The sequence below is a fragment of the Macaca mulatta genome, chromosome 9 (genome assembly GCF_049350105.2).
Source record: "Macaca mulatta isolate MMU2019108-1 chromosome 9, T2T-MMU8v2.0, whole genome shotgun sequence".
Taxonomy (NCBI): domain Eukaryota; kingdom Metazoa; phylum Chordata; class Mammalia; order Primates; family Cercopithecidae; genus Macaca; species Macaca mulatta.
Genome location: NC_133414.1, coordinates 76,419,948 through 76,444,521, shown reverse-complemented (window position 1 = coordinate 76,444,521; position 24,574 = coordinate 76,419,948). Strand labels below are relative to the sequence as shown.

Below are 24,574 nucleotides of genomic sequence, written 5' to 3'. Positions count from 1 at the left end.
AGGCCGAGGGCAGATCACTTGAGGTCAGGAGTTCGAAACCAGCCTGGCCAACATGATGAAACCCCACCTCTACTAAAATACGAAAATTAGCTGGAGCATGCCTGTAATCCCAGGTATTCGGGAGGCTGAGGCACGAGAATTGGCTGAACCTGAGAGGCAGAAGCTGCAGTCAGCCGAGATCATGCCACTGCACTCCAGCCTGGGTGACAGAGTGAGACTCTGTCTCAAAAAAAAAAAAAAAAAAGAAAGAAAATGAAAATACTATCCTTATTAAATAGGTTAAGTATAGGTTTCATCAGTGCTCCCTTTGTCTGTTTTTTTTTTTTTTTTTTGAGACGGAGTCTTGCTCTGTCACCCAGCCTGGAGTGCAGTGGCGTGATCTCTGCTCACTGCAACCTTCGCCTCCCAGGTTCAAATGATTCTTCTGCCTCAGCCTCCTGAGTAGCTGGGACTACAGGCGTGTGCCACCATGCTCAGCTAATTATTGTATTTTTAGTAGAGACAGGGTTTCACCATATTGGCCAGGCTGGTCTTGAACTCCTGACTTCGTGATCCACCTGCCTTGGCCTCCCAAAGTGCTGGGATTACAGGTGTGAGCCACTGCGCCCGGCCAGGTGCTCTCTGTGCTAGAGATAAGGAGTTAATGGTATCTACTTTGGGATCTAGATGTTTGAAATAAGGGTACATTGAAGGTAAAATTTGTTCTTTATCTTCCCTAGATTGAATGAGGGTCACTGAAGATACAGTGTTTACTCTTTGTCTGCTGTGAAAAAGTCTGTTCCCATCTCTAGGTATTTTGTGGTTGATGTTTTATCACTGTACTTGTTTTCCTTTCACTCCACTGCATGTAAATTCTTGCCTCACAGTGTAATATTGGCAGAGTACCTTGAAGGTCAATTCAGTAAATATTTATTACCCTTGAAGTTCAATTCAATAAATATTTATTGAATCGAGCCATTCAATATGCTAACTACAGAGATACAGAGCTGAGTAAAGCATACATTCCCCTTAAGGAGATCATAGTCTCTCAGAGGAGACAGACAAATGAACAAATAAACCAATAGTGCAACCACAGAAGCATAGGTGAGGTACACAGTAAGACAAAGGAGGGAATGAATGATTACCTATAGCCACCTCAAACCCTTTTTGGAGCAAATTAGGTTGTAAATAAATAAAGGGAAATAACCATGGTAGGAGAGGGATGCAGCGGCAGCATTCTCAAAGATGAACGCTATACAGGTAACTAAGGGTGGTTTTGTAATGGTTTATTTCCCAAATACAGGTATTTATTTGAACTGAAGGAAGATGATGATGCATGTAAAAAAGCCCAGCAAACAGGAGCGTTTTACCTCTTTCATGGTCTGGCTCCTCTGCTTCAGACTTCAGCACATCAATACCTGGCCCCCCGACATAGCCTGTTAGGTAAGTCCAGAGTGGACCAGTGGTGTTGACCAGCCTGTGGCCACTAAGCAGAATTCAGCCCATAATGAATTCTAAGAAAGATCCTTGAACTTTGGAGTCTAGATTTTTCAAAAAGCTTTTGAGTCTCGTGCTTGTATAACTGCTTCTGCCAACTAATAATTTATTTTATGAACTCTAGTTGTCCAGTCAAATATTATTTGTTGATGAAATGAACCACTAATGCCTTAAACCAGGGGTTGGTAAAACTGCTGTCCAAATTGTACCTGCTACCTGTTTTGTAAATTAATTTTTATTGGAACATAGCCATACTCATTCATTGACATATTGTTTATAGCTACTTTTGCACTACAATGCAGAGTTGTGACAGAGACTGTATGACTCACAAAGCCTAAAATATTTAGTATCTCTTTCCAGAAAGTTTGCCTGTCTTTGCCTTAGAGCAGTGAATTCCAGCCTCCACTGAGGTATACACTGTTATGCTAATTAAGAGTTCTATCATGGCCGGGCAAGGTGACTCACACTTGTAATCCCAGCACTTTGGGAGGCTGAGGCAGGAGGATCACGAGGTCAAGACATTGAGACCAACCTGGCTAACAAGTCTCTACTAAAAGATACAAAAAAATTAGCCGGGCATGGTGGCAGGCACCTGTAGACCCAGCTACTCAGGAGGCTGAGGCAGGAGAATGGCATGAACCTGGGAGGTGGAGCTTGCAGTGAGCCGAGATCGTGCCACTGCACTCCAGCCTGGGCAACAGAGAGAGACTCTGTCTCAAAAAAAAAAAAGAGTTCCATCATAACTTCATTTTTATTAGAAGGGTCAAGATTAAACGTGAATTAAAATAAATTTGCTTTTAGAACTCTTTTAACATATATAACTAAAGATATCTAAGCCACTGGGATTTGTCATTCAAAATGCAAACTTTGGCTGGGTTGGGTGGCTCATGCCTGTAACCCCAGCACTTTGGGAGGCTAAGGTCGGTGGATTGCTCGAGCCCAGGAGTTCAAAACGAGCCTGGGCAACATAGTGAGACCCTATCTCTACCCAGGAACAAAAAATTAGTCAAGCCTGGTGGTGTCTCAAAGACAAAACAAAATGTGAACTTTCAGTTTTATATGAGTCACTATATACTGACTAACTTCTGTATTGCCAGTGAATTTCCCCCATAGGTTAGAAGTTGGAGTACTTGGATAGGTAGTTTCTAGCAGTGCAGAAGAATATGAGGACTCCATCAGAAGGCACTATACATTATTTAGAGATTTAGCAATGTTTATGTTGTATTATGATTTTTTTTGTGTTATGTTGTATTATGAACAAATAAATATGAGTCCATCATGAACAAGTGTATAGGATTTCTCCCTACACAGCACTCATCTCTTAGAGATTGGCATCTCAGATGAGTATTTTACTCTACTTTGGTCCACAAAAGTAGCACATTCTGGAGGTTAATTACAGAACTGGTTTGGTCTTTAACTGCAGCCTTGAACTCCTGGGCTCAAGAGATCCTCCCACCTCTGCCTTCCAAGTTTTTGGAACTACAGGTGTGCACTTCTGCACCCGGCTGATTTTATTTTTTGTAGAGACAAGGTCTTGCTGTGTTGCCCAGGCTGGTCTCAAACTCCTGGCTTCAAGCGATCCTCCCTGCCCCCCAGCCTTGGTCTCTACCATTTTAAGTGTGACACTTATTTTTTTTTCAATGACTTAATAAGTTAACTATCATGCATCTTACTACTAGGGGATATTTTCCTTTCATGATACAGTCATAGAGTAACACAATGTTATACAAGAATTCCTTCTTTGGTCTAAAGTCCTCAGATTGCTAAGGAGAAAACAGGCCTGGAAAGGTTAAACGGTTAGACCAAGGTTACATAGCTAATTAGCTGCAGCTGGAAGCCAAGTATACCTACTTTAAGCTGAAGCAGACGATTTTCAGTGAGTCTAATATGGCTGTGGTGATTTAATAGAAACCTTTGTGTTTTGCTTTTCTCCTTTCTGTTTCTTAGAGTTGGAAAGGCTCCTGGGTAAATTTGGACAGGATGCACAAAGAATAGAAGATTCTGTGTTGATTGGATGCTCTGAGCAGCAGGAGGCATGGTTTGCTCTGGATCTAGGTCTGGATAGCTCCTTTTCCATAAGAGGTACATAACATTATTCCTAATGGGTACTTCCCAGTGGTCTTCAGAATTTGGGATTTCACGTAATGGTAAAATTTAAAGGAAAATTTGGGGAATACGAAAGGCTATCAACTTTCTATTTTTTTAAAAAGGACATTAAAAATACTGTCATCTGCTATCATCATTTAAATGAAAATAAAGGATATTTTAATACCTTCTAAGTTAGGTGATGGGTACATGAATGTTTATGGTATTAGTCTCTGTACCATTATACATTTTATTTATTGAGACAATGTCTTGCTGTCGCCCAGGCTGGAGTGCAGTGGTACAATCACAACTCACTGCAGCCTTGCCCCCCTGGGCTCAAGTAATCCTCCCACCTCAGCCTCCTGAGTAGCTGGGACCATAGGCATGTACTACCATGCCTGGCTAATTTTTAATTTTTTTTTAAATAGAGATGGGGGTCTCCTTATGTTGCTCAGGCTGTTCTCAAATTCCTGGGCGCAAGCAATCCTCCCTCCTTGGCCTCCCAAAGTGCTAAGATTATCGGTATGAGCCACCACACCTGGCCTATACATTTTATATATATATATATATATATTTTTTTTTTTTTTGAGGCAGAGTTTCACTCCTATTGCCCAGGCTGGAATGCAATGGCGCAATCTCGGCTCACCGCAGCCTCTACCTCCCGGGTTCAAGCGATTCTCCTGCCTCAGCCTCCCTAGTAGCTGGGATTACAGGCATGTGCCACCACGCCTGGCTAATTTTGTATTTTTAGTAGAGACTGGGTTTCTCCATGTTGGTCAGGCTGGTCTCGAACTCCTGACCTCAGGTGATTTGTCTGCCTCAGCCTCCCAAAGTGCTGGGATTACGGGCAGGAGCCATGGCGCCCGGTCACATTTTGTATATTTCAATATTTCATAAGAAATGTTAAAAAAAAACTTATGACATCATTCTTATTTCTTTTATGAATACAGGTGAATAAAAATGTTTCCATAGAGTAGCTCTGGGTCCACAGACCGGCAGTTGGGAACCACTTTGCTATTGGCTCATGGCTCCTGTCAGGCTTTCCTTCTGTCTTTAATGGTCTAGGTATAAATGTAGTGATGCTGGGATGAGGTTCAGATAGGAGCCATGAGGTCCCACTTCACCTCTTTTCCAAGGATAAGCTAATGCAAATGTTCTTGTTGCCGCGAAGAAGATCTTGAGACATACTATGTGCTAATGTTTCCCAAACTAGCCTGAATATAAGAATCACCTGGTGCTTGTTAAAAAATAGAGATTGCTGGGCCTCACTCCATGCCAGCTGCTTTAGAATCTCCAGGTAGGGGCCTGAGAATCTTGCTTTTTAAAAAAATTTTATGTATATATTTATTTATTTTGAGATGGAGTTTTGCTGTCACCCAGGCTGGAGTGCAATGGTGCAATCTCGGTTCACTGCAACCTCTGTCTCCTGGGTTCAAGTGATTCTCCTGCCTCAGCCTCCCGAGTAGCTGGGATTACAGGCACCCGCCACCAAGCCTGGCTAAGTTTTGTGTTTTTAGTACAGACAGGGTTTCATCATGTTGGCCAGGCTGGTCTCGAACTCCCGACTTCACTTGATTCACCCTGCTCGGCTTCCCAAAGTGCCGTGCCTGGCCTTTTTTAAATTTTAGAGATGGGGTCTTGCTGGAGTGCAGTGGCTATTCACAGGTGTGATCATAGTGCACTGTATGTAGCCTGGAACTCCTAATGGTCTCAAGCCATCCTCCTGCCCCCACCTCCTGAGTAGCTGGGACTACAGGCACACACCCCCACACCCAGCTGAGAACCTGGATATATTTTACTTTCTCCAGTTCAATCTCAAGAGGCAAGTTTGGGAAACACTATTTTAACAGGACAGACTGGAGAGAGGCCCTGAAGCAAAGTTTGTCATTGTTTAATTTCATTATCTTTTCTGATTTTCTAGCCTCCTTACACAAACCTGAAATGGAGACAGAGCTCAAGGGGTCTTTCATTGAGCTGAGAAAGGCTCTCTTTCAACTCAATGCAAGGGATGCCTCCATGCTGTCCACGGTAGATTCTGGTTTCTCATTCTGCAGGAAATTTAGTAGGGCACTATGTGTGGGTAAATCCACGTGTAAATCCAAGGCTACAGTGACGTTTGATTTCTTCTTTTGCAGATTCTAGTCCTTTCTACAAACACTGGCAGGACAATGTGCTGTAGGAAGACTGCTTATTCTCCCTTCTTTTGCCCTTGTTTTTGGCAGAACCACTGTCAAGATCATTGTCTCCTAAAGACATGCAGATCTATGGCAATAGGATCTGACAGCCTCATAAACATTTTTAATGACCCACACAGCATGACATACAGCATCATGTTTTCCCTAAGAGAAATTACTTTACATTGCTTTAATGACTTGCCCTCACAGCTTTAGATTTCACTTGCTAAAGTATTTTGATTGTGCATTTAATTTAAAAAGAAACTTCTAAATATTTTTTTAGTTGCAAAAAATTCCAACTTTACTGGGGAGGAGAACATTTTAGGATGTTCAACTATACTGGGAATGTTTTATTTTTAAGCTGGTTAGTGAATACATGGGTGTTCATTTTATTACCTTATATACTTTATATGTTTTAAATCATAATACATTTAAAAATATGCTTTCTTTTATTCAGATTTCTGATGCTACAGGAATATATTCAGTTAGTTTACTTGTCCTAAAATTTAAACAGTAACCATTTAAATTACGTGGGCTGGAAAGAGATTGGCATTTCCCTGTGAGTTGTTCCAGATAGTAGGCCCAGTGCTGTTAAAGATGAGCCCCGCATTCTCTACAAATGAAACCAGGCCCATATTTGTGTCCCTAGGCTCAAGCTCTTCTCCGCTGGCATGATGCTCATCAGTTCTGCAGCAGAAGTGGGCAGCCCACCAAGAAGAACGTGGCTGGCAGCAAGCGTGTGTGCCCTTCCAATAATATCATCTATTATCCACAGGTAAGTATTGCTGTAAGAGGACAGTAATCCAAGAAGACTGTGCACTGCTTTGTCCTGGGGAAGAAAGCCTGTGCAGTTCCTTAATTATACATTGCTTTAGCTCATTGGCAGGCCCCCAAGTGCCAGCATCTCAGTTTCCATTCCCCTTTCCTAGATGGCTCCTGTGGTAATCACACTGGTGTCAGATGGGACCCGATGCCTGCTTGCCCGCCAAAGCTCCTTTCCCAAGGGAATGTATTCTGCCTTGGCAGGTTTTTGTGATATAGGTAAGGAGTTAAAGGGATATACAGGTGACACTGGAAGATACACAATCTTACTAATACAATCTTCTCTGTCTTGTTGCTATGGAGTTTGGATTCCCAAGCACATTCTTTTCTATCATGTCAAGAAAACTGCCTTCTGGCATTATATATATATATATAAAATTTCTGGCATTATAAACACACACACACACACATATATAAAATTTTTTCCTTTCCTTTTTTTTTTGAGACAGAGTCTCACCCTGTTGTTCAAGCTAGAGTGCAGTGGCACAATCATGGCTCATTGCAGCCTCAACCTTCTGGGCTCAAGCAATGCTCCCACCTCAGCCTCCTGAATAGCTAGGACTACAGACGCAGGCTATCATGCCCGGCTAATTTTTAAAAATTTTTGTAGACACAGGATCTCGCTGTGTTGCCTAGGCCAGTCCTGAACTCCTGGCTTCAAGTGACCTGCCTGCCTTGACCTCCCAATGTGTTGGGATTACAGGTGTGAGCTACACTATTTTTTTAAGCAAATTTTCAAACATAGGAGATTGTTGAAAGAATTATACAGTGAACACCCATACACCCACTACCCAGATTCTATAATTTTTTTTCCTCTTCACATGTAGGCATTTGTTTGTAGGGAGGCCACAAGCTTCGTGCCTCTCATCACAATGACCCCAGATTCCTGTTGGGTGTGTTATAAACAGAGGAGCCATTCTTTAGGCCCCCTGCTCTGAGCACACCCCTAGATTCCATAAATTTTTACTACACTTTATCACAAAGCTATTCATCTATCCATTAATTAATCTATCTTATTTTTTGATGCACAGATTTAAGATATTAGTACACTTCTTCCTATTTCAGCAGGCATAACATTAGCTAAAATTCAGTATTTATTTACAGGTTGGTTTTTTTCTCTAGTCTATTGGGGTCAAATTTGCAAATGGTGAAAAGTGGAATTTTATGAAAGCTGAGGGCAGTAGTCCCTCCTACTGTCACCCTTACTTTGCATTATAATAACTAACCTAGCAGGCTTAAGCACTGTGGTTCAACACACAGCTCTGGACCTGATTCTTATTGTTGGAATGACTGGGAGTTTTAGGACACTCCCAAGAGCATTTCATTGAAACTTTGGAGCCAGTGTTGTGTGCCTTTCTCAAATGGGCTGTCTGTATCACCCTTCTAGCTACAGGGCTGTCCTGAATTAATCTGAGTGCTTGTAGGTGAAAGTGTGGAAGAGACCATCCGTCGAGAAGTTGCAGAAGAGGTGGGATTGGAGGTGGAAAGCCTGCAGTACTGTGCATCCCAGCACTGGCCCTTTCCTAGCGGCTCACTCATGATTGCTTGCCATGCAACTGTGAAACCAGGGCAAACAGAAGTAAGTTCTTATGTTTCCCTTATGCTGTGATAGTTCTTTTGCTTCGTCTAATCTGCTCATCAGCAAGTACTTATTAAGCACTTGTCTAGTCCAGCATCATCTAGATTATATAAACATTTGTAAAATATGATTTAGGGCTGAGCACGGTGGCTCATGCCGGTAATCCCAACACTTTGGGAGACTGACGTGGGCGGATCACTTGAGGTCAGGAGTTCAAGACCAGCCTGGCCAACATGGCAAAACCCCATCTCTACTGAAAATACAAAAATTAAGGCTGGGCGCGGGTGGCTCATGCCTGTAATCTGAGCACTTTGGGAGGCTGAGGTAGGTGGATCACAAGGTCAGGTGTTCAAGACCAGCCTGGCCAAGATAGTGAAACCTCATCTCAACTAAAAATACAAAAATTGGCTGGGCGTGGTGGCAGGCGCCTGTAGTCCCAGCTACTTGGGAGGCTGAGGCAGGAGAATTGCTTGAACCCAGGAGGTGGAGATTGCGGTGAGCTGAGGTCGAGCCATTGCCCTCCAGCCTGGGCAGCGGCAAGAATGCATCTCGAAAATACATAAATTAATTAAATTAAATATGATTTATGCCCTCAAGGAATTTGCAGCCTATTAAAGGAAGCAAATAATCTCCATTCTTCCTTGCATATATGTCAGTCATGAGATAATTTCTTTTCTTTTTTTTTTTTTTTTTTGAGACTGAGTCTTACTCTGTCACCCAGCCTGAGTGCAGTGGCACAGTCTCAGCTCACTGCAACCTCCGCCTCCTGGGTTCAAGTGATTCTCCTGCTTCAGCAGAGAAGTATATACCCTTGAAATTATCAAACCATCATCACTATCAATGCCATAAACTTATCACCTACAAAAGTGTCCTTCCACCTTTTATTTTTCTCCCACCCCACTATTGTTTTTTTTATTTTGTGGTAAAAGCACTTGACGTGAGATCTATTTTCTTAGCAAATTTTTATGTGTATAATATAGTATTATTAATTGTAGACCTTATGGTATACAGATCTTCAAAACTTATTTTGCATGACTGACACCTTGTACCCTTTGACCAGTGGCCACCCCCGCCATTTTCCCCTCTCTTCAGCCCCTGGCAACCACCACTCTACTCTCTGCTTCTATAAGTTTGCCTATTTTAGATTCCACATATAAGTGAGATCATACAATATTTGTCTTTCTGTGTCTGGCTTATTTCACTTAGCATGTCCTTTGGACCCATCTATCTTGTTGCAAATGCAGGATTTCCTTCCTTTTTAAGGCTGAATAATATTCTATTCTATGTATATACCACATTTTCTTTATCTATTCATCCATTGTGAATAATGCTGCAGTGAACATGGGAGTGCAGATACCTCTTCAAGATCCAGATTTCAGTCCCTTTGGACATATATCCAGAAGTTGGTTGCTAGATCAAAGGGTCATTCTATTTTTAATTTTTTGAGGAACCTCCATATCTTTTTCCATAGTAGGTGCACCAACTCACATTCCCCCCAACAGTATACATGGGTTTCCTTTTCTCTACATCCTTACCAATACCTGCTGTCCTTTGTACTTTTTTAATAGTAACCATTAAAGAAGGTATAATAGTAGCCATCAAAGAAGGTATGAGGTTTTCATTTGCATTTCCCTGATTATTAGTGATGTTGAGCACCTTTTCACACACCTGTTGGCCATTTGAATATCTTCTTTGGAGAAATGTCTATTTAGATCCTTTGCCCATTTTTAAGTTGGCTTATTTATTTTTTGGTTTTTTTTTTTTTTTTTTTTTTTTTTGAGACGGAGTCTCGCTCTGTCGCCCAGGCTGGAGTGCAGTGGCCGGATCTCAGCTCACTGCAAGCTCCGCCTCCCGGGTTCGGGCCATTCTCCTGTCTCAGCCTCCTGAGTAGCTGGGACTACAGGCGCCCGCCACCTCGCCCGGCTAGTTTTTTGTATATTTTAGTAGAGACGGGGTTTCACCGTGTTAACCAGGATGGTCTCGATCTCCTGACCTAGTGATCCGCCCATCTCGGCCTCCCAAAGTGCTGGGATTACAGGCTTGAGCCACCGCGCCCGGCCTATTTTTTGGTATTAAGTTGTAGGAGTTCCTTATATATTTTGGATATTAACTCCTTATTAGATATAGGGTCTGCAAATATTTTCTCCCATTCTGCAGGTTGTCTCTTCACTCTGTTGATAGATTCCCTGACTCTGCAGAAGCTTTAGTTTGATAGAATCCCTACTTGTCTATCTTTGCTTTTCTTGCCTGCGCTTTTGGTGTCATATCTAAGAGACCGCTGCCCAGTCTAATGTCTAGAAATTTATTCCTTTATGTTTTCTTCTAAGAGTTTTATTGTTTCAAGTTTTACATTTAAGTCTTTAATCCATTTTAAGTTGGTTTTTGTATATGGTGTAAGATAAGGGTCCAATTTTGCATGTGGATATCCGATGTTCCCAACACAGTTTTTTTTTTTTTTGAGACAGAGTCTGGCCCTGTTGCCCAGGCTGGAGTGCAGTGGCCGGATCTCAGCTCACTGCAAGCCCCGCCTCCCGGGTTCACGCCATTCTCCTGCCTCAGCCTCCCGAGTAGCTGGGAGTACTGGCGCCCGCCACCTCGCCCGGCTAATTTTTTTTGTATTTTTAGTAGAGACGGGGTTTCACCATGTTAGCCAGGATGGTCTCGATCTCCTGACCTCGTGATCCGCCCGTCTCGGCCTCCCAAAGTGCTGGGAATACAGGCTTGAGCCACTGCGCCCGGCCCCAACACAGTTTTTATGAGACAATTTATCTTTTATTGTCAGGACTTAAAGAGTGTCTTACATATAGTAGGCACACAATCAGGCATCATTTAATGACTGACTGCAGGATTGGTCTTACTGCTCAAGTCAGTTAGGATGCTGGGAACTAAAAATAGAGTCTCACTCTTGTCGCCCAGGCTGGAGTGCAGTGGCACAATCTCAGCTCAGTGCAACCTTTGCCTCCCGGGTTCAAGCAATTCTCCTGCTCAGCCACCTGAGTAGCTAGGATTACAGGTGCCTGCCAGCATGCCTGGCTAATTTTTGTATTTTTATTAGAAATGGGGTTCCACCATGCTGGCCAGGCTGGTCTCAAACTCCTGACCTCAGGTGATCCTTCCACCTCAGCCTCCCAAAGTGCTGGGATTATGGGCATAAGCCACCATGCCTGGCTAGACATTGTCTTATCCAATGTCATCTTGCACTTCCCTGACCGATGGTCTCTGCCTGCCAAAGTTTGCCTATTGTATGTTTTGGTTTTTATAGAATCTTTTATAGAATATCTAATCTATTTCAGCTTCCTCAGCATGAAGTTCACGTTACTTTGCTTCTTGCAAAGATGAGACTATGCTTTTGACTATCGTTAACTCTTATCCTTTAAAAAAAAAAACAGTGGCTGGGCACGGTGGCTCACGCCTGTAATCCCAGCACTTTGGGAGGCAGGTGGATCACCTGAGGTCAGGAGTTCTAAACCAGCCTGTCCAACACAGTGAAACCCCGTCTCTGCTAAAAATACAAAGAAATTAGCCGGGTATGTTGGTGGGTGCCTGTAATCCCAACTATTCGGGAGGCTGAGGCAGGAGAATCATTTGAACCTGGGAGACGGAGGTTGCAGTAAGCCAAGATCACATCATTGCCCTCCAGCCTGGGCAAAAAGAGCAAAACTCCATATCAAAAAAAATTTTAAAAAAAGTAATATTTGTATGTTCTTTTTTAATTGAAAAATTTATACAATCAATAGAGACACAAGGAAAAATAGGTATTATTCATAATTTATTCTCAATGTTAACCACTCTCAACATTTTAGTATTTGTACTTCCAGGATTTATTTAATATATCTTATCTTTTTTTTTTTTTACTATATTAAAAATATATTTAACTCTCATTTCTTAATTATGCCTCTTTTGCTTCTGGGCAGTATCTAGAACTGACTTTCATCTAACCTGGAGATCCCAGGTATTATCTTCTAAGATTGCTTAGTTCTAGAATCATTTTCTGACCTTTGGCTATAGTATTCTAAATTTTGTAGCTCCTGATCTTACATCCTTTTCTTCCTTATGTCTTTCAGATCCAGGTGAACTTGAGAGAATTAGAGACAGCTGCCTGGTTCAGTCATGATGAGGTAGCCACAGCCCTGAAGAGAAAGGGCCCCTATACTCAGCAACAGAATGGGACTTTCCCATTCTGGCTGCCCCCTAAGTTAGCCATCTCCCACCAACTGATTAAGGAGTGGGTGGAAAAACAGACCTGTTCTTCCCTGCCTGCTTAGCCCAGACCAAGTAACTTAGATCGCTCCTTGGTATTCCTGAGGGACAAACTAGAGATCAGTTGACAAAGAAGTGACAAAAGACAAGCTACAGGACCTCAGAAGGTCAGGGCAGAGGGTGAGCCTACAGTAAGACACTTCTATCAGCAGCGTTAATGGAAGAAATTCCTACCAATGGGCAATCAAAAAAGCCAGTGTGAGAAGAAAACTGATGAGCTGTCAACTGTCAAAACTCAGGGGGAAGGCGGAAGCATTAGTTTGGATGTAGGCCCTTGTTCAGTCATTTTCTCCAAGGCCTTGGAAACAAACATCTTTTGGCATATGGCTTGTTAATGTTGCGTTTACACTAACTGCCAAAATGTGCCTGTTGTAAGTTTGGTTAAAACTTTTATCTTAGTATTGAAAATATATAGCAAGTTTCAAGTCATTACTGAGTTACTTGTTACTCTTACAGAATTAAGAAAAATAGCACAGTATAACATATTTAAATTCATGTACAGGTGCATTCTAGTTACATGTACATGGTAGTTAAATAAAAGTCATAATTAAGTCATTATGACTCAGAGTACTTTATAATAAACCAGATGCCATGAGGCTCTGTTGAGGTAGTAGAATCTCAATGGGACTCCAGAGAGTAAGTCTTTTTTGCTGTTTTCAGCTCTGTCACATGCTCAGTTCGTGACCCAGGGAAAAGACTCTCGCTTTGCCATGCCTGTTTTCCTAAATAAAACAGTTGCTGGCATTTGCATATCCACAATGTGTTGATTAACTTTAACAAAGGGATTGGTGGAGATAAACAGATGCCAAACCTGACCTATTTCTTAAACTTTATGGAATAAACTAAATTTAGGATTTCTCATCATTCATATATGATGCCATAAGGGAGAAGAGATTATTTGGGGAAAATAAAATGTCCACACCTTTGTTCTGATGTCTTTTTCTGTTCTATGAATTGAGAAAATTTTACAAGGTGAGAATTTGGGGGTAGGGGAAAGGATCCCTATTGGTGACAATTAAACAATTAAGTCCAGGTTTCAAGTCAGTGGAACAACTGAAGCAATGTGCAGGAGAAATGTTAGAGGTCTTGCTGAAAAGAGGAAATAATCATATCTTCAGAAGATTCTAGGCACTAATTTGTGATTAAAGACACAAGCTCCAGAGACCCTAAGGTTATTTACACGTCAAAGTCCCATAGGACTAAGTTCCAAAGTCCCATAGGACTAAAGAGATTCTAGAACTAGAAAAGTTAAAGCACTGAATTTCCTTTTGATCTCAAAAGGTCATTGCTCTCTCCACAGCCAGCAAACCATCATTGCTTTGGGGAAATCAAAGTGCCTTCATCAGGAAATGTTGAGGGATAATATGTGATGGGACTTGATTGTCTTGTTAGATTGGCAGCTTGCCTTTACCTGGGCTGAACCCAGCATGCAGAAGGGTAAAGCACTCACAAAAGAGAGGTTCTGAGATTTCTTCATATCTTGCAGTTAGAAGAAAACAGTTCAGGGTCCATGTGTATTACCATCTCCCAATCTTTTCTATCTCTATGTGGGTGTGTTTGTGAGCACATGTGTACACATCCCCAATCTGAAAATACTGATAGAAAGGGGAGTGTGCGGAGTTCCTGGTTATGAGTTTCCCAAACTTACCATGGAGTAACTGTTTGTTTTTTGATTAATGTGTTTTTGGGAAAGAAAAGATGAGAGTGGCTAGCAGCAGGAGCTGCAACATTGAACTTTGCTTCTCAGTAGTGAGTGGGAAAAGAACTTTGCTGTAGAACTCCAAGGATATCTGAAAGCTGAGGCAGAAAAGAACAGGCTTGGGATACTGAAAATGGCAGATAAATAAAAGAAACTTTGGTACAGGGCCTACCTGACCTGAGAATATATATGTGGGCAATGAATTATGAAGGTGCTAAGGATAAATATAACTCATCTGGGTCCATGATGCAGAATAGAAAAACAGGTGAAAGTCAGTCAGCCCTGGTAACCAGAATTTTAAAAATTTTCATTTATATTTTTGCCTGTCTGTCACCCCTTCTCTACCCAATATTTAATCCTCAATGAAGATAAACCTAATGTACCACAAGTGCAATGGGGGGAAACCTTTTTCTCATAGTTGAGCTGGGATGGCATTCTGGACCCCATTTTTAACATGAGAAATGTAGCTTCAAAACAAACAATAAAAATATATTTAAAATAATTATTATTTAAAATGTTAAAATGTTGCACAGTATCATCTGATGTGTTACTTTAGTCAATGTGTAACACTTACCCTCTTCCTTAGTTCACTTCAGTGAACACTAGGAAGAGAAAGGATTGGAGTGGGGTATGGTATATTTAGTATTTATTTATTTATTTATTTTTGAGACGGAGTTTCGCTCTTGTCGCTTGGGCTGGAGTGCAATGGTGCAATCTTGGCTCACTGCAACCCCCGGCTCCCGGATTCAAGCTATTCTCCTGCCTCAGCCTCCCAAGTAGCTGGGATTACAGGCACCCACCACCACGCCCAGCCATATTTAGTTTTTATTAGTTTGTGATAGTAAGTTCTCAAATGAGAACTCTACTACACCATTCTCCTAATTCTTCCCTTGGTCACTGGAGAGGGAACAGTATGAATCTATTTCCATTGTTTTTACTTGGATAGGGTAAGATATAGTAAGGGCATCTCTCTGCTGCATGCGATAATAAAGAAGAATCCAGAGACCTAGATTATAAAAACATGGTCAATATATGGAGCTGTCTGTAGAGAAGACTTTTTTTTTTGCTTTTAATGGTGAATTTTATGATATATAGATAATGATTTATTTTAGGAGGAATATGAGAATCATTTTAAGAAACATTTCATCTTAGCAATAGATATATCAGCTATATTAAATATCAAACCAATTAATTAATTAAAACAATTAAGTACAGTATCAGGTATGAAATGTCCAAAATAGGCAAATCCATAGAGACAGAAAGTAGACTAGTGGTTTCTAGGGGCTGGGAGTAGAAGGGAATGAGAGACTATTAGTGAGTATGGGGTTTCTAATATTCTAGAATTAGATGGTGGTGATGGTTGCACAATTTTGTAAATATACTAAAAACCCCTGAATTGTATAAAGGGTAAATTTTTTGGTATGTGACTTATATCTCAATATAGCTGTTATTTACAAGTAAATAAGTTCTATATCTTGCTTCAGGTACATACATACATGTAAAAATTCACTGACTGTACACTCAAGATTTGTGCACTTAACCATATGCATGTTATGCCACATTAAAAAAACTGAAAAGAAAAAGTGAATGAGTTATCAAATCCAAATCTGTCAGCTTGAAATTTTGATCTGAGGATGAATAGCAGTAAGGGAGAAATTTAAATATTTAGAATTACTCCAAGGGTATATTGTGGTAGGCCATGTCCTTAGCACAAAGTGTGTGAATTTCATCTCAAAGTTGTCTAGGGGTTAGATTCTACCCTGCCGAGTTCAAAACCTGTGTGTAACCCACAGCTGAGATCACAAAGACTTGTGCCAAGAGGGCCACAATTCTCATGTAGGAGAAGTCAATCTGTAAAACTTGTAATGAAGAAACATTTTTACTAAATGAGTAATCTAAACTAGAAATGAACAGAATCATATTCAATATTTATTTAAAAAGAGAAAAGAGAAGCTAAATGTGCTGGTTAATTTTTCGTTGGCTTACTTGTTGGTCTGTGATCGGTGTTGTCAGGCAGCTGCACTCCCATGCTTTGTAAAAGATTGGAAGCGGGTCCTGCCAGTCCAGCTTGGGAGCTATAGGATTCCAATATATTTGAAACCAGGTTCAGGTCCACATCTACTGGTGCCATAACAGATTCTCCTGTATCAGAATCTTCCTGATCTGAATTGTTGTCAGTAGTCTGGGATACAGGTTCCTTATTCATGGAGGGAAAAGAAAATTATGGGATAATATATCATTAGGTTGCATGGTGGTTACAATAAAAAGATAACTAAGCCACAATGTAAATTTGCATTCCAAATTAAAAAGGAAACTTCTTATCCTTGGTGATATAAACTGAAAATGAAGTCTAATAAGTTATATGGCTTAGCACAGATATTAACACTTGGTTCTAAAGATTATAAGACACTTCTCTCCAGGAAAGATTCCTGCAAATCAAATAAATCGCATGTCTATTTTGAAATAGCTCAAGGGCTAACAGAATTAAGAAGGTACATTTATAACTTGTCTAAGAGTCTTAAAAGAAAGAAACATAAAAGTGAGTATTAAATGAAACAATAATGTAAATTTTCTTCAAAATGAAAGAAGCGAGTGTTCCTTTCTTTCCCAGTGAAAAAGCTTAAAAATGAAAACACAAGGCTTTGTGGTTGCAACCACAAAGACTCTAAATTGTTAGTTGGGCCTCTGATTCCACAAGCTGGGGAAAGGATTTGAAAGATTACAGCTCGATAGACTTTTATGTCCTTGCTACCCAAAGTGTAGTCCATGGAGCAGCAGAATCTCCATCGCTTGGGGCTTATTAGAAATGGAAAATCTCAGCTGGGAGCGGTGGCTCACACCTGTAATCCCAGCACTTTGGGAGGCTGAGGTGGGTGGATCACTTGAGGTCAGGAGTTTGAGAGACCAGCCTGGCCAACTGTCTCTACTAAAAATACAAAAATTAGCCAGGCATGGCGGTGCACACCTGTAGTCCCAGCTACTTCAGAGGCTGAGGCAGGAGAATCGCTTAAACCCAGGAGGCAGAGGGTGCAGTGAGCCAAGATCGCACCACTGCACTCCAGCCTGGGTGATAGAGGGAGACTTCCATCTCAAATTAAAAAAAATAATAATAATAAAATAAAACAAAGTGATTTTTTAAAAAAAAAGGAAAATCTCAGGCTTCACCCAGGCCTACTTAATCAGAATCTATGTTGTAACATGATCCTTTGGTTTATATTCACATTAAAATTTAAGAAATACTGCTGCTTTAGATAAATCTAATGTATGGTTTCTACTAGATTTTGACAATTCTGGAAGTGATTATAGTTTTAAAAGTGGTTTAGATGACCAAAGCAAGGGGAATTAACATTAATTAAAGGCCTATTGTAGGTTTTTCTGCTGTCTAATTTGGTTCTCATGTTAATTCTATGACATGAGGATTACTGGTTTATAGACACATTGACAGTGGACAGCTGAGGTAGACTTCAAACCCTCACCCATAAGACTCCAGGGTCCTTGCTCTTTCCATAATGCCTCTGTTTAGGATTAGACAGTGGTGGCATTAAAAACTAGGATGAAAACATAAATGGAAGGTGAATTCTAAATTTGGCTCTAAATTAGGGAAACATACAAAATAAACTGTCAAAACTGGAAAGTTATTTGGATGTTTAAGATCCTTTCTATTTATTTACTTATGTTATTTTGTTTTAATCCACTGTGGCCCAAGGCACAGTCTCAAAAGGTCTTGAGAACATGTGCCCTCTCTTTTTTAAAATCCATTTAAGCTGTAGTTTTTTAAAACTACTTTTGAAGAAAAATCTATTTAAGAAGTTGTAGTGTACAATCGCATTCTAATTTGAGCATATTATATGACCTTTTATTTTAAATCCTGATAGATAACATAGAATAAGTAATATAATGAAGCTTATGTTTAGGAAAATTAAGTCTATGATCCTTTATCCCACCAGAGTTAGGAAAACAATTAACATTCTTATTTATTTCAAATCTCACACACCAAAAAAAGAAAAACTATGATAAAATATGGTTTTAGCTATCTGACATACTAGACTCAGAAAGAGAAAAAGGTTAAAAACACACATACCACTTGATTTCTAGTGGTGAAACTTTTGCCGATGCAGGTGTGTGCTAGTTCCTGGTCCATCTGGGCCATATATGACTTGAGATTATCAAGAGTTCCTTTCAGAGAAGCCTCTTCGCCAGGTTCGTGTGTTTCGAAGTCCAAGTCATCATCACTATCTAAACATTCAAATTCTTCCTCATCCAGATCATCAGAATCTGACTCATGAGGCCTTGGCCCTACATAGCCCCCAAGAAAGAAAGAGCCACTTGGTAATTATTATTATTATTACTTTTTAGTTACTACACATCTCAAAATAATTAGAATGTTACCCACAGAAAAAGACACATAGTCTACTTCACAAAAATCCCTTTTACAAATGGTAATGCTGTGCATTTAATGTTGTAGAATATGTGTGCATTTAATGTTGTAGAAAAGCGTACAGGCTGAGTCAAAAGATTTAGCTTTAAAAAAAGTGAATTCAATTAATTAAAATATTTTTCTTAAAACATTTAAAAACTACCTAATAAATGAATACATTTTGATGTAAACATTCAAGCCATACAAATATTGTCTCAAATCTCACACTCTCCCCAGAGGTAAGCATCTTTTAGCAGTTTCTGGGTATCCCGATCTTCATCTCTGCAGTTCTGTATATATATACATATTATAATGATTTTTTAATTGAGTTATCTTTTTCTTATTGATTTGTAAGTACAGTAATTCCAAAAAAGAACAATATAATATGGGAGCCAAGGTAAAACCCTATTTAAACACACAGCATTCAGTCACTCTCAAATATTTAATGAGGCCAGGCGCAGTGGCTCACACCTGTAATCCCAGCACTTTGGGAGGCCGAGGCGGGCGGATCACGAGGTCAGGAGATCGAGACCACCCTGGCTAACACGGTGAAACCCTGTCTCTACTAAAAATACAAAAAAATTAGCTGGGTGTGGTGGCGGGCACCTGTAGTCCCAGCTACTCAGGAGGCTGAGGCAGGAGAATGGCGTGAACCCGGGAGGCAGAGCTTGCAGTGAGCCGAGATCGTGCCACTGCACTCCAGCCTGGGTGACAGAGCGAGACTCTGTCTCAAATAAAAAAAAAAAAATTAATGAGCAGCTACTATATATGTCAAGCACTGAGCTAGGCAGCCTCTACAAAATTATTCATGGGTAGTAATTCATGGTTGAAAGCAACTCAAAACCAGGAAGAGAAAGCAAATATTTTGGCTTCTGAGATATCTAATAACCCAATGCTCTAGCAACAGCTATACGACTTACAGTTTCAAAATGAAAGTCAACATCACACCATTACTTACCTAAAATCTTATCAAAATAATTAAGAAAAGAATCTGCATCAAAAGTTATTGGAGCTTCAGAAGGTTCTCTGCAATATTAAAGGACAAAGACAATTTATTCTAAATACAACTGTTTGAAACTTTTCTAAAGTAGTGCCATTCTTAGGAAAGCTACCAAAGATAGAATTTCTAAGGAGGCACAGCAAGAAAAATTGTAGTTTTAAGTTTTAAAAATTCTTGAGTTTATTGGCCTTGAAGGACAATAGAAATGGGAAAGTCTGATAAATGAAAAGTAAAAATAGCATCTTGTTTATGTACATTTAGCTTATGCTGATTTAGGGACCTACCCACTCTCTAGCCCCAATAAGATATCTAGCATTAGCAAAACCATTATTTATTTGAGTTACTTTAAATAAAGCCTGTTCTTTTAAGAACTAAAGCTTAAAAAATAAACAAGAACATATCTTCCCTTATCCCTGCTTTCTTAAAGAGAGAATACCAAATATAAATTTAGATCTTTCATCAGGTTCAAGAGTATCAACACTAATAGTGATATATGTGATACACAAGTAACAATTATTATTATTATTATTATTTTTTTTTTTTTTGCTCTCTCTGTAGCCCAGGCTGCAGTGCAGTGGCGCGATCTCAGCTCACTGCCAGCTCCACCTCCCAGGTTCACGCCATTCTCCTGCCTCAGCCTCCCAAGTAGCTGCGATTACAGTCGTGCGCTACCATGCCCAGCTAATTTTTGTATTTTTAGTAGAGTTGGGGTTTCACCATGCTGGCCAGGCTGGTTTTGAACTCCTGACCTCATGATCCACCCGCCTTGGCCTCGTAAAGTATGGGGATTACAGGTGTGAGCCACCGCGCCCAGCCTACAAGTAATAATTCTATCTACCTGTTTTTCCTGTTACTTGCCAAATGTAATTTCACATTTCTGTTATTATTTCTGCCTTTGAGTTTTCAATATCCAATCTGTTTGCAGGGCGGGAGATCAGAGGTCTGAACTTGTTGAAAGCTAAATGTTGAGCCCATAAAGCTACTAAAGAGTAAAGTATATGGTTTCCCTGTGTGGTTCTGGATGATGGTTTTTAGGGTGATCTTTCTGGCTTATTTCAAGGATTGCAAAGGATAAGACTTCTAGAAATCTGACTTCAGATAAGTAAGTTATCACCATACTAGGCACAAAAAAGAAAGAAATCTGTACAACTCATTTACTCAAAAAAAAAAAAAAGTGGAAATGGCAATGACTATGACTTCAACATTTGGGTTCTAACTATTTATATATTTATACTTTAACACAAATTACCGAGGCAGCTCTGCTCCCTTGTGGGTTGAGACTTTGGATATGAAAGCTTTCATGCTCTCTGAGACTTGAGTTAAGTCATAGTTCTGCTCCTTCTCCTCCTTGGAAATAGACTCTGAATCTTTTTTGCCAGCAGCTTCCTGCAGCAGCTGGTCCAGCTGATCTGGTGAGAGATCTAACCACTGGTCATCTGAAAAAGAAGAAAGCATGATATTGCCATTCTACATTCACATGATAAGTCCTCTTAGGAGAGGATCCTGTGAGACTTAGAAGAACATTTTAATTTTTTTTTTTTTAACCCTTCCACTGTATCCTGGTCCATCACTTACCATCCTCTGGAGGAAGATTAGCTGCTTCTTTCTTAAGGTCTTCTATATCAAATGGTATTGTCTGTAATAAGGTTAAGATTTCTTCACCAGGGCTCATAGCAAGAGAACTATGAAAAATAAAAAACATGAGTATTTCTTCATAAGAGAACCTAGAATAGTAATCATAAATACATAGTATTTTAAAGTTGGAAGGGATTAGCTAGTCTAATTTGGGGAGTTTTTTTTTTTTTTTTTTTTAAAGAGATGGGGGCCGGGCGCGGTGGCTCATGCTTGTAATCCCAGCACTTTGGGAGGCCGAGGCGGGCGGATCACGAGGTCAGGAGATCGAGACCATCCTGGCGAACATGGTGAAACCCCGTCTCTACTAAAAATACAAAAAATTAGCCAGACGCGGTGGTGGGCGCCTGTAGTCCCAGCTAGTTGGGAGGCTGAGGCAGGAGAATGGCGTAAACCCGGGAGGCGGAGCTTGCAGTGAGCCGAGATCGCGTCACTGCACTCCAGCCTGGGCGACAGAGTGAGACTCCGTCTCAAAAAAAATAAAAATAAAAATAAAAAAAATAAAGAGATGGGGTTTCATTGTTGCCCAGAATGGACTCGAACTCCTGGGTTCAAGTGATCCTCCTACTTCAGCCTCCCAAGTAGCCGGCACTACAAGTACATGCCAAAACACCTGGCTCTAATTTGTTTGTTTGTTTGTTTTTGACAGAGTCTCACTCTGCCACCTAGGGTGGAGTGCAGTGGCACGACCTCGGCTCACCACAACCTCTGCCTCCTGGGTTGAAGCAGTTACCATGCCTCAACCTCCCAAGTAGCTGAAACTACAGGCATGCGCCACCACGCCTGGCTAATTTTTGTATTTTCAGTAAAGATGGGGTTTCACCATATTGGCCAAGTTGGTCTCGAACTCCTGACCTCGTGATCCCCCTGCCTCGGCCTCCCAAAGTGCTGGGATTACAGACATGAGCCACCGTGCCCAACCTTCTAATTTGTTTTTAAGCATATTTTTAGGTTACAGATCCCTTTTTCTCAAAAAAAAAAACTTTTACCAGGAATTCTAAAATATAGAAGGGCTCAAAGAAAAATGGCCTTAATTAAAGTGGAGGATAGGCCAGGCACGATGGCTCATGCCTGTAATCCCAGCACTCTGGGAGGCCAAGGAGGGGAGATCACTTGAGGTCAGGAGTTCACTTGGCCAACATGGTGAAACTCCGTCTCTACTAAAAATACAAAAATTAGCTGGGCATTGTGGCACACGCCTGTAATCCCAGCTACTCGGGAGGCTGAGGCAGGAGAATTGCTTGAACCCGGGAGGTAGAAGTTGCAGTGAGCCACCCCAGCATGGGCAACAGAGCAAGACTCCGTCTCAATAAATAAATAAAATAAAATAAAAATAAATCAAGTGGAGGATAGAGGTTCAGAGATCTACACAATTTGCCTTCCCTTTTGGCTCTGAAGCAGGCTCCATGGAACATCATTATGAAGCCACTGATCTCGTATAATTCTTTCTATACATATATGTATAGACAGGGTCTATATGTATATATATGTACATAGAAAGAGTTGTATTATATTAATAGTACATATACATATAAAAGACGTACTAAAAATACATAAAGACATACATATAACATATGTATTTTATATATAAAGAAAAGAAGATCCAGAAGGAAAGTATCAATTAAAATTTATCTAGCATGTATTAAATGCTATGCTAACACTTTAAATACATTTTCTTATTGAGTCCTCTCCTCATTATTATAGAAGGTAATAATCCTGTTTTACAGATGAGAAAACCAGAGCCCAGGGAAGTTCTATAACTCTTGCAAAGTCTGTACTACCCAGGAGGCAGAGGTTGCAGTGAGCCAAGATCATGCCATTGCACTCCAAGCTGGGCGACAAGAGAAAGACTCCATTGGGTGGGGGCCGTGGCTCACGCCTGTAATCCCAGTACTTTGGGAGGCCGAGGCGGGCGGATCACGAGGTCAGGAGATCGAGACCATCCTGTCTAACACAGTGAAACCCCATCTCTACTAAAAAAAAAAAAAAAAAGCCAGGCATGGTGGCGGGCGCCTGTAGTCCCAGCTACTTGGGAGGCTGAGGCAGGAGAATGGCATGAACCTGGGAGGTGGAGCTTGCAGTGAGCTGGGATCACGCCACTGCATTCCAGCCTGGGCTACAGAGCGAGACTCCATCTCAAAAAAAAAGAGCAAGACACAGTCAAAAAAAAAAAAATCCTCATTCTTTAAGACTTAACTGAAATACCTCCTCCCTGAAGCCTTCCATTATCTTTCTTTTTTTAACTTCTCTGCTTCAACCTTTGTGAAAGTTTATTACCTTCTCACTATGACTCTCTTTAGCATTGATATTCCACAATGATTTTTATTTTGCCTTTTGTTATGATTATTTGGGTTATTCTTTTCTCTCTCCTAGTAATGTTTACATATTAATAATACAGAGTAGAGACAGTTCCCCATCACCTATGTGATTTTGCAAGATATGCAAATGTTTATTCAATTAAAGCAAGTCCTTTATACAACTTGATCTGGTCCATTCTTAATAGTTCAGACAGGGTGCCATCAATTTATGTAACAAATCATGTCAGCATTATGTCACTCACTCAACACATAAGTATCTCTGTGCATAGTTTCTTTTTTTTCTTTTTCTAAGACAGGGTCTCACTCTGTCGCCTAGGCTAGAGTGCGTGGCATGATCACAGCTCACTGCAGCCTTGACTCTTGGGCTCAAGCAATCTTCCTACCTCAGCAAGTAGCTGGGATTACAGGCATGAGCCACTGTGCCTGGCTATTTGTTTGTGTATTTTTAATTTGAGTAGCTGGGATTACAGGTGCCCACCACCTCATCCGGCTAATTTTTTGTACTTGTAGTAGAGATGGGGTTTCACCATGTTGGCCAGGTTGGTCTCAAACTCCTGACCTCAGGTGATTCGCCCACCTCGGTCTCCCAAAGTGCTGGGATTACAGGCATGAGCCAATGCGCCCGGCCTATTTATTTATTTTTAATTGACAAAAAAGGGTATAGGTTTATCATGTAACTTAAAAATATTGTAGAGATGTAATCCCAGCACTTTGGGAGGCTGAGGAGGGCAGATCACAAGGCCAGGAGATTGAGACCATCCTGGCCAACATGGTGAAACCCTGTCTCTGCTAAAATACAAAAAGATTAGCCGGGCTTGGTGGCATGCGCCTATAGTCCCAGCTACTCGGGAGGCTGAGGCAGGGGCATCGCTTGAACTGGGGAGGCAGAGGCTGCGGTGAGCCGAGATCGCGCCACTAAACTTCAGCCTGGCGACAGAAAGAGACTCCGTCTTAAAAAAAAAAAAAATACTGTAGAGAAAGCTAATGTTTCCTTTGATGACCACTGCCACCCATCCCAATCCATTGTCTTGTTCCCCAGAGGTGACTGCTTTCTCAAGTACTCTTCGGCGCTTTTCTTTCTCTCTGTGTGTGTGTATATATATATATATGTT

General features: G+C 40.8%; 2 protein-coding genes and 1 non-coding gene across 11 annotated transcripts in view; 1 reads left to right on the top strand and 2 right to left on the bottom strand.

Moving 5' to 3' along the window:
- ECD (ecdysoneless cell cycle regulator) overlaps window positions 1-24,574 on the bottom strand; it is a 57,949-nt gene that overhangs the window by 9,779 nt on the left and 23,596 nt on the right. For 2 of the 4 annotated variants that reach the window (XM_028853440.2, XM_015147349.3), the window contains exons 10-14: window positions 21,088-21,194; window positions 20,762-20,948; window positions 19,471-19,538; window positions 18,177-18,391; window positions 16,082-16,292 (exon numbers count right to left, since the gene is read on the bottom strand). In XM_028853440.2, coding sequence (XP_028709273.2) covers window positions 16,082-16,292; window positions 18,177-18,391; window positions 19,471-19,538; window positions 20,762-20,948; window positions 21,088-21,194 — 788 coding nt within the window. 4 annotated transcript variants of the gene reach the window in all.
- Window positions 1-24,574, top strand: part of NUDT13 (nudix hydrolase 13) — a 41,064-nt gene that overhangs the window by 9,368 nt on the left and 7,122 nt on the right. For 2 of the 6 annotated variants that reach the window (XM_015147389.3, XM_028826488.2), the window contains 7 exons: window positions 1,283-1,422; window positions 3,424-3,558; window positions 5,483-5,589; window positions 6,385-6,510; window positions 6,665-6,776; window positions 7,982-8,136; window positions 12,201-13,329. In XM_015147389.3, coding sequence (XP_015002875.2) covers window positions 1,283-1,422; window positions 3,424-3,558; window positions 5,483-5,589; window positions 6,385-6,510; window positions 6,665-6,776; window positions 7,982-8,136; window positions 12,201-12,401 — 976 coding nt within the window. In that variant the 3' untranslated portion in view covers window positions 12,402-13,329. Of the gene's footprint in view, window positions 1-1,282; window positions 1,423-3,423; window positions 3,559-5,482; window positions 5,590-6,384; window positions 6,511-6,664; window positions 6,777-7,944; window positions 8,137-12,200; window positions 13,330-24,574 lie in introns of those variants that run through there. The other 4 variants (XR_003719355.2, XM_015147392.3, XR_001447144.3 and 1 more) reach the window with 3 other exon arrangements.
- LOC114670230 (small nucleolar RNA SNORA11) lies at window positions 7,377-7,504 on the bottom strand. Its single transcript, XR_003719711.1, has one exon. It is a non-coding gene; the product is annotated as a small nucleolar RNA SNORA11 (small nucleolar RNA).